At 40.7% G+C, this 18,015-nt stretch overlaps 1 protein-coding gene across 1 annotated transcript; it reads right to left on the minus strand.

Annotated features, from left to right (window-relative positions):
* Positions 1-182: 182 nt before the first annotated feature.
* On the minus strand, positions 183-16,273 carry MED30 (mediator complex subunit 30). The gene is made up of 5 exons (XM_005150935.3): positions 16,212-16,273; positions 15,346-15,535; positions 14,261-14,419; positions 12,683-12,793; positions 183-433 (listed from the first exon to the last, which is right to left on the minus strand). Exons 2-5 carry the CDS (start codon positions 15,517-15,519, stop codon positions 338-340), a joined length of 540 nt encoding a protein of 179 aa, XP_005150992.1. The 5' UTR covers positions 15,520-15,535; positions 16,212-16,273; the 3' UTR covers positions 183-337.
* Positions 16,274-18,015: the final 1,742 nt, after the last annotated feature.

Here is an 18,015-nt window from a genome sequence, read left to right on the forward strand (position 1 = left end):
TCAACTGTACTATAGAAAAAAAAATAAATCCAGAAACAATTCATTTATAAAACCCCTCATTTGCATAGCAATCCAAATTACTACGGTAACTTACTTAGGCTGTATTATATTCAGCCTCACTGAATTGCTCAGGTTAACACCTGGAGGATGAATCTTTTATGAAAAACAAAGCCAGCACCATGTAAGTTATTACAAAACTCTAACATTTTAATCTTGAAGACTTTTCAAACATTACTGCAAAATGGTTGTAGAAAAATCATGTTACTTCTTCAGAAGAAATTAAGTATATCCAGACAAATAGGTATCTTTTCCAATCGCAAAGTTTGATTCTCAATGTTCAGTTCCGCATTGCCAACATGGCATTTATGTCCCAAATAAGATTCCGTAACTGATCCATGATCTGTTTCAGCTGCTGATTCTTCTGTTTCAGTTTCTGTGGGAAGAGTTCATGGTTAGTTTTTCTGTGATCAGTTCAAACAGCACATTCAGAAATTTAACCAAAATTACAATGTTATTAAATGCTATATGCATCTTTTTCTCAGTTGTCAGCAAGCGGTGTTAGTGGGATAGTACATCCTCTGTAAAGCACACTCTAAAAATGCAAGAAAGCCTCAAAAGTTAAGGACCACTGTTAGGGGAAATGCTGCTTCTCTTCACAACACTTCTTTTAATCAAAACACTTGCCCCCTTCAAAACATGGAGGCTTGAGGGGATTGGTCCTTTCTTTCCAAAGTCCAAAAAACAGCACTCCAAGTAGTAAGAAAAAAATCAGGACACAGGTACATTTATGTGAATATATTTTGTATAATTTGGGTGCACAGAAGAGTGAGGGAATAACGGCAGAAGCTTCAACTAAGCACAAGGTACAGGTGAGACCAAGCAAGCTTTTCCAGCCCTTCTGCCTACGTAGGTAATGAGTCTTGTCTTGAAACAGATATTCCCAAGCAGTCTGAATGGTTCAGAATTATGTATTGGTTTTGCAAACTGCAGAAGCATTTGAAGGAACAGAAGAACAGCAAATTCGCTTTTATTTGCGTGCATAACCAGAACTTGAAAATTATGTCTTTAACAGAAGAAAGATCAGTGCATTAAGACATCACACAATCTCCCTAACCTCTCATGTTTCACAATAATACACATACTGTCTGATTTATTAATTTTCCTGCTCAAATCCAAGCTGTCAAGAACTAAGTTACTGTGTACTGTTAAACAAAACCCTACTTCCTTCATTTCATTCCAATTTGATAAAGATGTCAGATTTCTCACATTAGAGATCAAACTATTTATTCATTAGGGAAGTCCAGAGTTCCAAGGAAAGTGAAAGCACAGGAAAGATTTGTTACCATCAAAAGAGGACAAACTATTTCAAATGCTTCAGGTTTGTCATAACTTTTTTATTTGTACTATGCAAATGGCAATACACTAGAAAGGTGACTCAGATCAGTAATACAACCAAAGTAACTGGAACAGGATAAAGGAAGCAACGAAAGAAGCAATATCCTGAAAATCAGTCTCCTGAATTTTGATGTGGACAACACACTGATATTCTTAAGTTGCCCCTCTGGTCAGCTGGGAAAGAAGTCCAGAGGCAAAAAGAAATTCTGTTCACTTCAGACCTGTAAGAATGGCCTGAAGTAACATGTCATTAGACTTAGATTACACAGGGAACACAGGGCTTTGAGTAAGGGAAACATCCCTGAATCCAGACTTCAGTGGATACATTTTCTGGAAGCAGAGACAACACTCAATTCCAGACTCCTGAGAAGGATGTAAAAACAGATGTAGGACAATTCATGTGCATTAACTTTGAATTTCTAAACAAGGATTTGACAGACTAAAAAGTATTTTAAAGAGACCTATGTATATTTATCTTATACTTCTTTCTTTTCCGTTTGCTACACTTCACAATATACAGCAGAGATCCGGCTCCTAAAGAGAGAAAACTGAGAAGCATGTAGTTACCACAGGATCCAAATGACAGAATTGCAAGTGTCTGCCTACAAAAGCTCATAATGTAAGATTCTGATGCCTGAGAAAGCACAAGAGGGATGAGATAAACAAGCATGTTCATACTTACAGCGTTTTAAAACATATCTCTGTTTGCCATCCTCAACATTCATTCCTAGAGAAACCAATGAATGTTACACAAAACTACTAGTTTAACACAAAATGTCGTTCAATGATCCTGAGCGCACGCAAGTCCAGATTTTCAAAACCTTCATTAACAGAAATGAAGGCTGGTGGTCAGTGATGGTTACTCAGGTCACAGATAGAAAGAACCATTAACCTCTGATACGCACCTAGTGTTCTCTCTCCAGCCATGTCTAATTGTACTGCTAAATACTGCTATGTAGGTATGCTCACATGAACTTTATGTAAGTTACCCAAAAGACTCATTCTGTTAGACCATTTTGATTTCTTGGGCAAGTGCTATGAAACTGTAAATTGCCTGATCTTTACTTGATGCTAGACAAGGGAACCTTCAAATTGGCTTTTGTTTGTTTTCAAAACACCTGTAAAGACAAGAAGTATATGATTGTTACTTTATCTGAAGATAATTTTAGATCCTTGTCTTCAGTGAAGAACTATTTTCTCAACTCTTCTATACAAAAAAAAACATCTAAGATGAAGCACCATTTCTGGATTGTTAGGCTGAAAAAAGAATAAAGAGAGGGGAAAAAACATCACTTCAGAGCGCATGGTCTCCTGTTTGAAATGCATGTAGTGATCTTTGTTACCAATCTTTGACAAGCAGTGGTCCACACCACAAAGTACTACATAATTACTATGTTCTGCACCACTGGCAGTGCTGGCCTCTACTTTTAATACTTTGCTGAACCTGTAAGAGCTTCTCAGCTCAGGTCTAACCTTGGAAAGACAGGCGAAATGGCCTTCTTGGAAAACAGGCAAGTTGTGTAAGCAGCTTCTGCAGTAATGACAAATTTCATGTGAACAGATTGCTTGCAAGTTGTCTCCCACTCTTTCCTCCTTCTACTGAAAAGACTTAGCTGAACTCTGGACTGCTTCTCAGGATTAACAGTTGTATCAGACAAGAAAAGGTACTTCATCCTACATACACGCTACAGTTTCTGACTTTCTCTCTTTTAAGATAGTGTCGTGGTTTAGACCCAGCTGGTAACTCAGCACCACGCAGCCGTTTGCTCACCCGTCACCTTTTCCCCCTTCCCAGGTGGGATGGGGAGGAGAACTGAAAGAATGTAAACCCCACAGGTTGAGATAAGAACAGTTTAATAACTAAAGTAAAATATCGTTATTTTGTGATGATACAGAGAATAACAACAATAATGATAATAATAAGAAACAACAAAGGAAGAGAAATGAGAAATGCATCAGAAAGCACAAGTGATGCACAATACAATTGCTCACTACCCAGCCCAAACCAAGCAGCAATCAATCCTCTCTGGGTGACTCCACTCAGTTTATATACCGGGCATGATGTGCTGTGGTATGGAATACCCCTTTGGCTAGTTTGGGTCAGGTGTCCTGTCTCTGCTCCCTCCTGGCTTCTCATGCCCCTCCTCACTGGCAAAGCATGAGAGATTGAAAAGTCCTTGATCAGGGTAAGTGCTACCCAGCAACAATTAAAAACATCAGTGTGTTATCAGCATTGTTCTCAGACTGAAGTCAAAACACAGCATTTTACCAGCTACTAGGAAGAAAAATAACTGTTATACAGCTGAAACCAGGACAGATAGTACAGGAAAATTATCCTATACGAGACAGTTTATAGTGAATTTAGGAGATGTAATTCACCTCAACAGGCATGTTTCTGCTGGTTCCTCTCTGTCAGAAAAATGGTCTGACTGAAACCCAATCCTAGCGTGTCTTCTTTGGAGATATAATTTTCAATGTAAGTAAATATTCATTTTGACTGATGCTGCAAGTACTGTGGCCAGCATGATGGAGTTGGCAAGGACTCCACCTTCCAGTAACCTGTAGTGGGCTTAGGTAGGATGTTTATGAAAACATATACAGAAACACAAAAGCCACATAAATGAAACAGAGTGGGATAAATAGCTGCAGCATGCCATAAAGAACTTGACATGTTTCATATAGACTTGGGTTCAGAAGGACACAAGAATTTCAACTTTGACTGAAATAACTTTTTCACTTAAACTCATCGTTGGTTCACTTTCATTTCATTTGAAATGAAAATGGGTGTTGGGGGTGTTGGTCGATGAGAAACTTAACATGAGCTGGCAGTGTGCACTCACAGCCCAAAAAGCCAACTGTATCCTGGGCTACATCAAAAGGAGTGTGACCAGCAGGTCGAAGGAGGTGATCCTGCCCCTCTACTCTGCTCTTGTGAGACCTCATCTGAAGTACTGTGTGCAGTTCTGGTGTCCTCAACATAAAAAGGACATAGAACTGTTGGAACAAGTCCAGAGGAGGGCCATGAGGATGATCAGAGGACTGGAGCACCTCCCATATGAAGACAGGCTGAGAAAGTTGGGGCTGTTCAGCCTGGAGAAGAGAAGGCTGTGTGGAGACATCATAGCAGCCTTCCTGTGTCTGAACAGGGTCTATAAGGATGCTGGGGAGGGACTCTTCATTAGTGATAGAACAAGGGGTAACGGGTTGAAACTTAAACAGCAGAGGTTTAGATTGGATATAAGGAGAAAGTTCTCTACTGTAAAGCTGGTGAGGCACTGGAATGGGTTGCCCAGGGAAGGTGTGAATGCTCTACAATAGCGGTGTTCAAGGCCAGGCTGGACAGAGCGCTGAGCGAGATGGTTTAGTGTGAGGTGTCCCTGTCTATGACAGGGGGGTTGGAACTAGATGACCTTAAGGTCCTTTCCAACCCTAACTATTCTATGATTCTATTTATCAGGGCTGTCTAGACCAATCTACAACTTTCTATCAGGGATGTATCAGAACTTTCCTTTGCACACTGTTGCCATCTCTCTTCTCATCTTAAGCTCATCCATCATTTTAAAACCTAAACACCACTATGAGTCACTATTCTGCACTAAATCCATTTGTTAAGTCTCTTCTTCAGGCAATAATAATAGCATAAACACTATGCTATATTCCAATTGATGCATGTAAAAATATCAAAAGTACTTGTCTATGCTGTGCAACCACTTCTGCTGCTTAAGAAAATGAAAAGTAAATAGTTTTTTCCTGCTCTATTCCGGACCTGTAACAGCACACACAACAAGTACATCTATGCATAGTAAAGCATTAAATATTAATCATAGTAGTGCTTTTACCTGCAGAATTAAACCAGTTATGTTTGTTTTCTTGATTCTGATGCTACTACAGAGAATTTGCATCATGTTCCTTTTCATGAGCACGTTACTCCTTCTGACCATTAAACTGCTGTAGGAAGTGATTGCTGAAAGCCTTATGCAAACAACGGCCTCTGCTTTTCAATGTAAGTCAAACCCTCTACAGAAACACAATGTCTGTGATGAGTGAGAAAAATAAAGCTTGCCCTGGCAATTCACACTGTTGATTTTTTTAAGTGAGTCCTTCATAATGAAATCTCTGAAGTAAGGAGGTGGATAAACTTCTTCCCCTCCAGCCTTCAGTCTTATAGTCAAAAGACTCACAATGTTATTCCTGCACAGAGCAGGAAAAAGAAAGACAGAAAAAAAGGCTCAACACTTTGCAAAAACTTTTCTAAAGCTGCCAGGTGATGCTTGAACTTATGGCTACACAACTGATAGCAAGGCCCACTTGCCATCATAATAAATCTACATATTCATCTATTTATAATATTTTTTAAAATGCTTAAAAAGCATTAATCACTAATACACTACCTACTGTGCAATTAAACATTAACTCATATTAAGTTCAATAACTACAGCTTTTCCTGATGTCATTCACAGGCGTAACTATTCTACCTGCTACCCTTACTGGAAATGAGAGACTGGATTTTCTGCCTCCTGCTACATCTGATAGCTGAAACTGCTTCTTCTGCACGCATAACTCTCCCTGAAATAAGCAGAGACACCAGTGACAGCCTCTGCTCCGCTGCACGCTCAATACTTTTCACATATTGAACCAGACAGCAATTGCATGTATCCCCCGCTCTGTTGTTCCAAGAGGAGTGTGTTCATTAAAATGGATGGATGCTTGTTTCATACCAATTATTTATCATCCAATGATGAAGACTGAAGTGCTATTTACTGAGTACCCTTTACGCTATGTAGCCTGTAATGGAATTATCCATTCCCCAAGGTGCTCCTCCACCACACTCCTTGGTGTTACATCCCCATTCTTAACATGAAAATCACAGTTGTATGATTCTCAGTTACAGATGGCAAACTAAGTCACAGGAACACTGGATAAAACTGGAGTGCCTATCAACTTTGTCCAGAGGCATCTAAGATCCAAGTGCATCACTAAACTTGGTATTTTAACAGCTTCCCACATACTCAAAGGACAGCTATCACTAACCATAAAGGGCAGAACAAACAACTACCACAGATATTTTGTGGCAGAGCTAAAGATAAAAATCCAGTTTTCAAGAGCAGCCTTCAATTACTTACTACTCACATTAAATCCTTTCTTTTCAGTCCCAAATTCCCTGCTTATTTAATACAAGCCTAAGTTAAATGACACATTAACCAGCACTCTTATAATCTTATTTATCGCAATACTGATTCAATCTAAACAGTACTTAGTCTGCAAAAAAAGCAGAAGAACCTCAAGGACTCTTCTAGAAAAGAAGGGGGAGGAAGGGAAGAAGTGATAATGTAATAACAGTAGTACCATATGCATTTATATGAGGACAAAAAGGGACATTAGGACAATTGGGATTGTATGGATAGCTTTAAGTTTGGCGTTTCATAACTTTTCTCAACTTCATAAACATGATATTGTTTTGATATAGAAAGCTTCATGAAAAGCTTTGAATGCAACATCTTATATGAAACAGAACATGAAGTATTTCATTGTATGGAATAAAATGCATCTGAGTGCTGAGAGAACTGTCTGATGACATTACAAGATCACTCTACATAATTTTCTATTGCTAATGGGGAGAGGCTCCTGATGAAAAAGGAAACATCTGGGAACTAGATGATCTTGAGGTCCTTTCCAATCCTAACTATTCTATGATTCTATGATCTCAATTCATCTTCAAGAAAGGTGAGGAGGGGGAATCCAGAAAACTATGGAAGCTACAGGCTGGTCAGCCTAACCCCTGAGCCCGAAAAGACTATGCAGCAAAGACTTTCAGACATCATGTCCAGACACATGAATGGTAAGTTGACCAGGAAGTTATCTTGGATTTACCAAATGTGATGTGCCTGACCAACACAATTGCCTTCTATTCAGAAATGACTGGCTGTGGGGCCAAGGGGAGAGCAGGGGACTTTGTTTACTTTCATATTAGTCAGGCTTTCGACACAGTCCCCCAGTACCCTTGTAGCCAAACTGCAGAGATGTGGTTTAGAAGGTGGATTACAGGGTTGATGGAAAACTGAGAGGCTACTGGATTCCAAATGCTGTGATCATCAGTATTAAGACCAATTAGCAGCTGGTCACTCTTGATGTTTCTCAGGATTGATACTAAAGTAAAAGACCTGAGGTCTTTTTTGAAACTCTCTGACAAGTGGAACATGAGTCAGCAATAGATCTTTTCTCAACAATGAAGATTAACTGCATGCTGTGCTGTATGAGGAAGGAAGCAGCAATCAGCTCAAGTGAAATTGTTATTTCCTCTATTTGGATCCGGAGAATGATTGTCCAATTTGGGGCTCAATACAAAACACTAACATACTGGAGATCATTTAGTGGAAGGCCACCAAGATGATTAAAGCTGTATTTGTTTAGACTCAAGCACAGAAGGCTAAGACAGGATCACAACGCTGGCTTCAGCTACCTAACAAAGATCACAGAAGACAAAGCTAGACTCTTCTTGAATGTACACAGCACAGGGATGAGGGGCAGTGGACATGAGTTACAACTAAGAAAATTCCAATGTAAGACTAGGGAAACTTTTTCAGTGAAAAATCAATATTTAAGAAGGGCCTAGAAAGGGCAGAATGTCCATCTTTACAAAATACTCAAAATGCTACTGGATATGAAACTGAGCAATTGGATCTAACTTTGCTTGCTAGCCCTACTTTGAGGTAGGGGTTGAATAAGACCTCCCACTGAGCCTAAATTCTTCTACAATTCTACCATTGCACAGAGGCAGCTTGTATCCAAAACAGGATGGAAATGCCCCTAGTGCAGATCAATCTACTGAGAAGGTGTCCAAATAAACAATTCTTCACCTCTTGTTACAGTGTTTCTTGTTGCACATTCATATTTTGGGAGCAAAAGGACTCTACAACTACAAAACAAATAAAAAATACGTGGAAATAGCATGCAAGGTAGTTTAAAAGGAATGCAGGTTTTCAGCATGGCCAAAAGTAGTTTTCAGGTACAATTCTCCAAAGAGAAAGGCTAATTGCAAATTGCTGTCATTTTAAGGACTACTTCCCTAAACATCAGCTGCACAATGGTTGTTCTTAAATGCCTGTCATGTAGAATGTCTTTTCCTCTCTTAGCAAAATCACTGTTAACCAGTTAGCAAAGATTAACTAAGAATCAAACATGACTTTTCTGAAGGGCCACCTGGAAAGTCCTAATCCTGTTTCACATCGTTTCATTTTCACCCAAATGTATCAAGACTACTAATTATGTGATGGCTTTCTCAAGTGCCTCATTTGAAAGCAGACCTACAACACCTAAAAAAACAATGCTGTTCTTGCTCCATTTCTTTAAAAAAGGGGTAAACTGTTGAAAAGGCAGAAACACAAATTAAAGTGCTCTCAGTCATGATTTGCTATTTTCTGTTGTAAGTCCTCTCAAATGTACTACAAAACCACAGACTCGAGGTGAGCCTGACATATTAAAAATATTACAGGTGACACAATACTTAGAATTTAAAAAACATGAAGAGAGAACATTAAAGGCTCAAAAAATATGTAAACAAGTAAGGAAATTTTGGTAATAGCTTCCAATTGTTGCAAATAGTAATTATGTTCAGTGAAAACTGGATCAGGACTTGTACTAGTAGATGAATGCAAATGCTAAACTGATTCTGGAGGACTAAATTCTTCACTCCAGAAAAGAGGCAACCACCTCAACAACTTACAGTCACAGAAAGCAAATACAGATAAGGAATATGCAACATCTTTGGTACAAAAATGTTTTGTACAAAAGCAGAGGTACTTGGTGCTCCACAAACAATTTGTTTGTTTGTTTTCATAATAGTAGTGGCATTCCTAGTGCAGGCAAAAAATCCCTTTTCTTTTTAAGCTTAATAGTTTGAATTTAAACCTACAGTTGCTAATTATAACTGAATTGCTAGGACAGAAATTCATTACCTTGTAAGCTAATCTATATTTTAAATTAATGAACAAGTACTACTTAGCCAAGGTGAGCACACTAAACTTTCTGACCTAAAAGACAAGCCTAATGTATCAGAAGAAATAAATAAATAAGACCAAAAAATGTCACTATTATTCAGTAAACTGTCATCAAAAAGTACTGCAGTATTTAGGAACCCTGCTACATCAACAGGTTCTCCTGCCTCCTGAATGAGATAGTGAATAAAGGAACTATATGGTGCTGCTTGACCCCTCCACTGGGGATGCTCCCTTACCAGACAACTGTAGTAGCAAAGCAGAGCTGCTATGTTTGAAGTTGGTAATTCCTGAAAGGAGGGATGTTTTTGTCTGAGAACACATGATCCATAAGGTTTAGAGGGTCTACTAGTTTTGGCTGTGCTCCGCCCTGCAGGGCAGCTTGTGTCCTTCACATACATGCAGAACCACTAAAGAGATAAGACTGGCTGTGATACCACACCAAGAAGGACAAAATTAAGAGACACATGAAAGGTCTAAGAATTCAAATGTGTCAATAGCATCAAAGTATTGGGTTACTGCAATAATGCCTTTTTTGGTACTGCATATCACAACAAAAAGCACTAGGTGAGAGCAGGATGACCAGCTGAAGGAAGTAAACACAGTGGGTCAAGAACGTAAAAATCTTCACCATCTATCCCTTTGGTTTCCCTGTCACAGCATTTTCATCAACATTTTGTATTACTGGGATTTTGCTAAAATAGATTAAGCAAAACTGAGTCAGAGGAAGACACTCCATACTACAGAGGACTGAAAAGCTGTCAGGAGTGCCAGCTGAGAACCAGAGAGCTATTTGAGCCCAGCAGCCATGGTCAGAAATTAGACCAATTAACCCGATACTAGTGATTTTTTTTTTGCAAAAATAAGAATTTCTTTATTTCTAGCAATTTCCTATTCTGTCTGTATTGCAGTTGGAACTTTGAAAGTTGTGGTGGATGTGCCCAGACAGTTGGAGGGACGCAAAAATAAAAACCCCAATGCACTATAGAAAATCTGGAAATTGGGTCAAGGAATTTAAGTGTAAATACAGGATTTGAGACCAGATTTAAGTGAAGGCTTTAACACATTCTTATTGCAAATTTGCTGCCAATGGTCCAGTAACACCATCAACCTTTTAAGGTTCAGAGCTCATCATTAACATTTATGAAATTCTTTTCACAAGATCACACCAAAGAGGTTTAAAAACATAGTAGCATGCAAATACAACAACAAGGGCAAAACCATGTCAGAGAACTATTAAAAACACAGCAAATATGGACAGTTAAACTTATTAACACTTAAAGATTGCAAATAAATGTGCATAAATTCACAGTACATTACTTATACAATATATACAAACCTGCTACATCAGCACTGAACAGAAAGAATACAAGAAAGCTGACAATTGCTTTTCTCTAACTTCTGGTAGTCCTCATTTTGTCCTATACAATATGCATACATTTTCTAAATAAATTGGTTATGAAAAACTCAATACATCTCTGACTGCTGAAGACAAATTAAAGTAGCAGAAATAGTTTAAAAGCTGAAAATCCAACAATTATTCTCTCCATAAAGAAGTAGTTTACTCATTTATTCCCTTTGTTCATTTATTTTTTAGGTTATGCATTTTACTGAGCATTTACTGATCTACAACAACAGAAATATTTATTTAATCCTATCTTTGTATTTTACAGACTGAAGAAACATGTTAGAAATTGTGGTCTGCTAAAACTACGTATTTTTAATCTCAATATTATATTAGCATTTCCTACGGCATATTTATTTTTAGAGTCCATCTTTGCACTTGATTGCATACTGCCACTCACACTGAAAATTTAGCAGCATCTTTGTCGTACATAGTACATTTTTTCTCTGAATGTGTCAAGACTCAATAAATTCAGCACTTAACAAAAGGAATAGTCTTCTTCAAATTGTCAAAATACAGAAGGTTGCCCTGAAACTTCTTTACCAACTCACATCATTGGAATAATACTTACACATCTGATGCTCAATACCTGTTTTTTTAACACCTAAGATAAGTTTTGAAAAGAAGTAAGTACCACAGGCACCTTACTTCAATCTGAAGTGCTGATATCTCGTGGGTTAAGCATATACATAATATACTGTATTCCAAAGAATAAATGTCAACATCCTTGCTGGCGACATGGACAATGGGACTGAGTCACCCTCTGTGAGTTTGCCGATGACACTGAGCTGTGTGGTGCAGTCAATGTACTGGAGGGAAGGGATGCCATCTAGAGGGCCCCTGACACGCTTGAGAGGTGCATCAGCGCCAACCTCATGAAGCTCAACAAGGCCAAGTCCTGCACCTGCCTCAGGGCAATCCCAAGCACAAATACAGGACGGACACAGAATGGATTGAGAGCAGCCCTGAGGAGAAGGACTTGGAGATGTTGCATTGGTTGATGAGAAAATGAACATGAGCCTGCAATGTGCGCTCACAGCCCAGAAAGCCAACTTGTACTTGTACCCAACTGGGCTGCATCAAAACGAGAGCGGACAGCAGTTGGAGGGAGGTGATCCTTTCCCCCTACTCAGTTCTGGTGATACCCCAGCTCTGGGGCCCTAAACATAAGAAGGATGTGGACCTATTGGAGCAAGTCCAGAGGAGGCCACAAAGATGATCGGGGGGGATGGAGCACCTCTCCTGTGAAGACAGGCTGAGAGAGTTGGGGTTGTTCAGCCTGGAGAGGAGAAGGCTCTGGGGAGACTGTATAGCAGGCTCCAGTGCCTTAAGGGGGCCTACAGGGAAGCTGGAGGTGGCTTTTTACAAGAGCAAGTAGTGACAGGACAAGGGGGAATGTCTTTAAACTGAAAACCGGAAGATATAGATTAGATTAGGAAGAAGGTTTTTTACTATGAGAGCGGTGAGACATTGGCACAGGTTGCCCAGAGAAGCTGTGGCTTCTACATCTCTGGCAGTGCACAGAGCCAGGGATGGGGCTTTGAGCGACATGATCTAGTGAAAGGTGTCCCTGCCTACGGTGGGAGGCTGGAACTGGATGCTCTTGAAGGTCCCTTCCAACCCAAACCATTCTATGATTCCATGAAAAAGAGACACAAGTTAAAATTGTCAGGAATCCTAAACTTTATATCCAGAGGTACAGGTAAAAAGAACCCCAAAATTGCTCACTAAAACATAATTCTGAATTAGTTCTGCAAGAAGTATTTAATAGCAAGTTTGACAGTAGTTATCATACACGCTGCATTTAGTATAGCAATCCAGAAATTTAAGCTTTCCAATGACAAACTGACATTTTCAGGTTTATGCAAATTAATTTCAACTTTCTTACCTTATTCACTTCCATGATTTCCCTTCTCTCTTCACTAGCAAAACGAAGCTGACTTGCAGCACCACGATCATCATGCTTGGAGCCATCTTCTTCAACATACGGAATAAGTTGCTGTGAAGACAAGAAACATCAGCTTTAGGAAAAAAAAAACAAATAAGGAAGAAAAAGGAAAAAATAAAAAAGAAAAAAACCACACACACACTCAAACACAAAAAAACCCAACGAACAAAACAATAAAACTATTTTCTCCAAAGGTTCAAACTTCGCAAGAGGAAGTGTAGGCAAGCTTACTTCATCACCTCAAACCCAAGGGCCTTGCAATAAGCTCAGTTTACTGTCCAGGAAAACTCATGTGCTTCAAGAAGATACAATCTCACATATCACCATGCCTAGACCTAAGTAATTTCATAACTGCAGGCAGAACCCAGTCTTTACATTAAGATGTTTATCATAGATAATCGCTGTATTTTCAAACTCTGCAGATTGTGATTTTAAAATTTACTATTCCAAACTATACCATGTACATTAACTTGTCATTATTGTAAAGTATGTCAGTGATACACTGAACATACTTCTGACTGGCTTTACATAGCTACTTGGCTAATACCCTAACTATGACTTGCTATTTTAGCGGGCCTCTGTTTGGCTATTCTAAAGACTGGGCCCACAGGACTGCCTAATAGGAGTTTTTCCATAAAGCAATAAGTAGTCTAGAATGGACTGTACAGAATGGAATCCTTCATTTCTTTATTCCTATTCAGTGAAGAGACTCATATAAAATATAATACCTAAATGATTAAAACTCTATGGACAATCAGAAGTCTGTTAATAGAGTTGCCTCAGAATTCAGCGCTCATTAATTAAAAAAATTCGTAGTTCTGGTTAATACAGAGCAGTAGTTAAATCAAAATAGGTTTTAAGGGTATTACTAGGAAATAGAAGCAACTTAATGTATGAGGAGGAAAAATGAAGTTGTGATTGTAATAGGAATAGCATTTTTATTAGGAAAAACTTTGGCCAATCCTGCTTCCTTGAAGTCTTATGCTGTTAACTTTTTCATCACCACTGCACATTTAGATTTGGTTGATAGTGGCTCAACAGGTTAAGAGTTGCTGAGTGAGGGAACTATGGAGGTACAGACCGATGGCCAAAACAAGGAGAAAAATGGTTATTACTCAGAGAGCTAGGCTGGCAGGTGAGAGCTTAAAGCAGACTTTTTCCTGCTATAACAACTTACTTTAAAAAAAAATATAATAATCCCACAAACTTGCCCTGAGCCTTTTTTCCCCTAGGGGAAATGAAGTGGTGAATGCACTAAGAAGCCTGAGGAAAAAGACTAAAATTTTAAATTAATATTGATTTCAAATTGGATCCCTTCCAACCGGTAAGAATCGTTAATGGTAAAGTTTCACAATGTTCCAACCAACTCCAAATAATAAACAGAATTCAGTCCAAGGAATAATTACAGTGTCATTTAAAAACTGTCATGAGTCTCCTGCAACTCAAGAGAATGGATGATACACTAAGCAGAGAGTGGTTATTCCGATCTCTAATTTGTATATGAATAAAGATACTTACTTCTACGGGAACAGGATCAAGCCCGGCACAGTTTTCATTGCATTTGTCATAGACTAATCTCAGTTTTCTGAAGAGTATCGACAGCTGACGGAGATGTTCCTGCAGCTTTCCCAGTCTGTCTTGATATGTTCCAGTATGATATGTAACACCATTCGGTAACTTTGAGAACCAAACCCCCAAAAATGTTAAAACCAGTACATTAAAGTTTCTGTCACATGACATAAATCAGCTAAAATAATTCAGGGGGGTTTGTACATTGCAAAGTAAGACAATCACAGTATCCCCACAGAAATCACTGAAATGTCTATTTTTTTTATCTGCAAAATTCTGTATTTTATCTGCTCATCTGCTGCACAAATCACTGCTGTCAAACAGCTTCATGGATTCTGCACTTTGGTCATTGTCACCTCCAACTCTTTTCAGCAAATGTCTTCAAAAGGCTTAAGCATAGCACTGTTGTTATTACACTTTGAGACTTTGTGTCTCAACCCCAGGTTACAATTCAGAGACACAAAGTGAATTCATAGTTAGCGAACTCTAAGTATATATACCCGTACCTAAGACAACTACAGGAGGAAATTGTCAGAGTTGTGAAAATAGAGAGAGAATAGGAACAATTATTTCTCTTCTGCTCTCAACAGAGAACAACAGAAGTTTGTGTTTTCTCAGGAAGTAGCCACAAGCAAGTACTATGCCCACTTTAGTAGCAACAAATTACCCAAAAGTTCTAGGTGAAAAAGATTACAAAGATCAATGAGAAATTCTGTAAAAATACTCCTCCTGATTTTAACAGAACCAGAGACACATAACTGGCATATAAACAGACTTAACTATTCATAACGTAAAACCCAAATACTCAGTGTGTTTAGAGCATATTTATTGTGGTGGCAATAGCAATTCAGCATTTCTGAACTTTCTCCATCCTTACTTAATGTACAGAAGTATGCAAGTATATTAAGACTAGCATTCATTTCTCCAATCAACTTTTCAAAGCAGTTTGACTGAGTCATGTATTTAAATGTCCTAAGCTGTCTCCTGGTAAACACACGGGAGTTGAGGCACACAAAAAGAAAGTTATTTCTCACCTGCATGTTCCTCAGTAGCTGAAAGATTTCCATGGTCCGGAACACAATGTCCTGCACAGTCTCTTGGCCAATTCGACACAGCGAAGCTGTATTTACCTCCCGAGCCGCCTGGGCCTGTGTCCCAGAGAAGGCACCTGGCGGTATGCCGGCCCCGGCGAGCGGAGGGGTTGACATCTCCCACGGAGCCAAGCTGCGCCAAGAAGGTAAGACGCTGTGATTAAGTACTTAAGTTTGAGTCTATCATAACAAACTGCTGTATGGCAGCTGTGCCATTACTTCTCCACATGTATGGTCCTAACCAAGATTAAACTGTTCAACTTACAAAAGCCGGCTCAGTGCAGCGCCCTTTGGCTGGGGCACCGTTCCCTTAACCAGTGCCGCTCTGGGGGGCAGTGGAACTGGGGCTGCTCCTGACATCTCTCCCATCCCCCCCGGAGCGGTCATCGTGAGGCCCCCGCCCGGACCTGTCTCACGGATACACCGAAGGGTCTTCTGCCTGGCTCCGGGACCCTGGAACCGGCACCTGCCCAACCGCTCCTCCCACCCCTCACCCATACCGCAGCCCGAGACCCTTCCCTCCCGCCTGGGTCCCGGGCTGCGGGCTGCTCCCGGACAACTGGGCCCGCCCGAGGACCCGCGCGGAGTTACCGGGACGGGCCGCGACATGTGCTCCGCTCCTCCAGCCCCCAGCGCGCTGCGGGGAGCGAGAAAGGGCCTCCCCGGGCCCCACAGCCCTCCCCGCGGACGCTCCGTTGGTAGCGAGAGCACCCGGCCACGGCGCTGCCGGCACGGGAGGCAGCCCGGCCGGCCCGGCCCCACTGAACCGCGCTCGAGCCTTCCCCCCGGCCCCAGGCACCCGTACTCACAGGGCCGGGCGCCGCGTTGCCCTGGAAACACGGAGGCGGAAGCACTCGGCGGAGCGGGCGAACCGGAGAGGAAGTGACGTACCGGCAGCTGCTGGGGCGGGCGTGAGGGCGGGTTTAGTGTGGGGCTGAGGGGAGCGGTGGTTGTCACTGAGGGGTATCCGTCGAGCGGGGTACCGGGGGAGCCTCTGTCAGCCGGTCATGGCCTCCCCATCGAAGGGCTTATGCGGGAGCTCGGTCGTTGTTTTGTCTTGCCTAGTGAAGTGAACATTTCTGGGCAGGTCAGCATGAAGAGGTGTCAGCCTGGAGTCCCGCAGGTGGTTTCTTGAGGTCGAAAAGTCAGGTCAGAATCCTAGAAAGTTCACACCACGGCTGTAGTGAAGGGAGGGATTTGGGCATGCTGGTTTTGGTAGATGATGGAGATAAATTGCTGAACAGCAGTTTTTCATGGGAGATGTGTATATATGGGTGTGTGCGTGCACACCTGTTTTATAGTGTTATAGGTGTACCAGTACCTGTACATTTGTATAGAGTCTGCAGAGGGCTATGAAGATGCTTCAAGGGCTGGAGCATCTGCTCTGAAGACAGGCTGAGAAAGCTGGGCTGGTTCAGCTGAAGAAGAGGAGGTTCTTGGAAGACCTTAGAGCAGCTTCCAGTGCCTAAAGGGGGTACAAGAAATCTGGAGAGGGTCTTTTTGGAAGGGCCTGTAGTGATAGGACAAGGGGGAATGGCTTTAAACTGAAAGAGAGGAGATTTAGATTAGAGATTAGAAAGAAGTTCTTTATTATGAGTGAGGTGAGGCACTGGCACAGGTTGGCCAGAGAAGCTGTGGCTGCCCTGTCCCTATCAGTGTTCAAAATCAGGCCTGGACAGGGCTTTGAGCAAGCCAGTCTAATGAAAGGTGGCCTGCCCACGATAGGGGGTTGGAACTGGATGATCTTGAAGGTCTCTTTCAAGCCAAGCGAGTCTGATTTTTGCTAGTATAGAAAAGACTTAAGCTTTGGCCTTCCTGTATCACTGTATTTGCATGGATATAAAATGATTCTATGTTGTCCACCCCGAGTGCTTGTACTACAGTAATACAGTTGTCCTGGTGCAGTTTTGAAGTACAGACAAGGCCTTCTGTGTTTGTGAAGAATAAACATCTTGAAAAGGAGCCAGGCAGGGTCTGTGGGGGCTGACAGATGAATTGTCTATACAGTAGTTAGTGGCTTCTGTCTGTATAATTAAAAAATCATATGCAAAAATAAGTACCAAAGTTCTCTTCTTCCCTGTTGATGTCATGCCTAGGATTCTGTATTTGAGTGATTTTGACAATAAGTACCTGAAAATGCAGAAGAGGCTGTTTACACACCTGCGGCTTCTAACGAATTCTTAGAAAATACCATATTAAAGTAGCTGTGCTGTATTAAAACTGATGTTATGAAAGAGCTTTTGTACGAAATGTGATGCATTTGTAATGCTGTAAAAATAAATCAGACATTTGATGCAGGGTACACAGCCATTGTTAAAGCAGTGAAGGAACATTCAGGGACAGAACCATACAAACTTGCTGTGAGAGGCATTTTGCTGCAGAAAACATTTTGTACCTCAGAAACAGATTAATGAGGGGAAACATCACCATTCCCCTTAAAATGAAGTTTTTTGCTGCCTAGCTAAATTCTCTCTAGCACACTGCTTTAGCCAAGCCACAATGTAAATAATTTCATTTTAACAAAGATCTTAGCAGAAAAGATACAAAAATGGTTTCTTAAGCAGATAGAGAAAATAGTTCATAAAAATGAGGGGGGCATTTTCAGACAGCAAA

The sequence above is a fragment of the Melopsittacus undulatus genome, chromosome 1, assembly GCF_012275295.1.
Source record: "Melopsittacus undulatus isolate bMelUnd1 chromosome 1, bMelUnd1.mat.Z, whole genome shotgun sequence".
Lineage (NCBI taxonomy): Eukaryota > Metazoa > Chordata > Aves > Psittaciformes > Psittaculidae > Melopsittacus > Melopsittacus undulatus.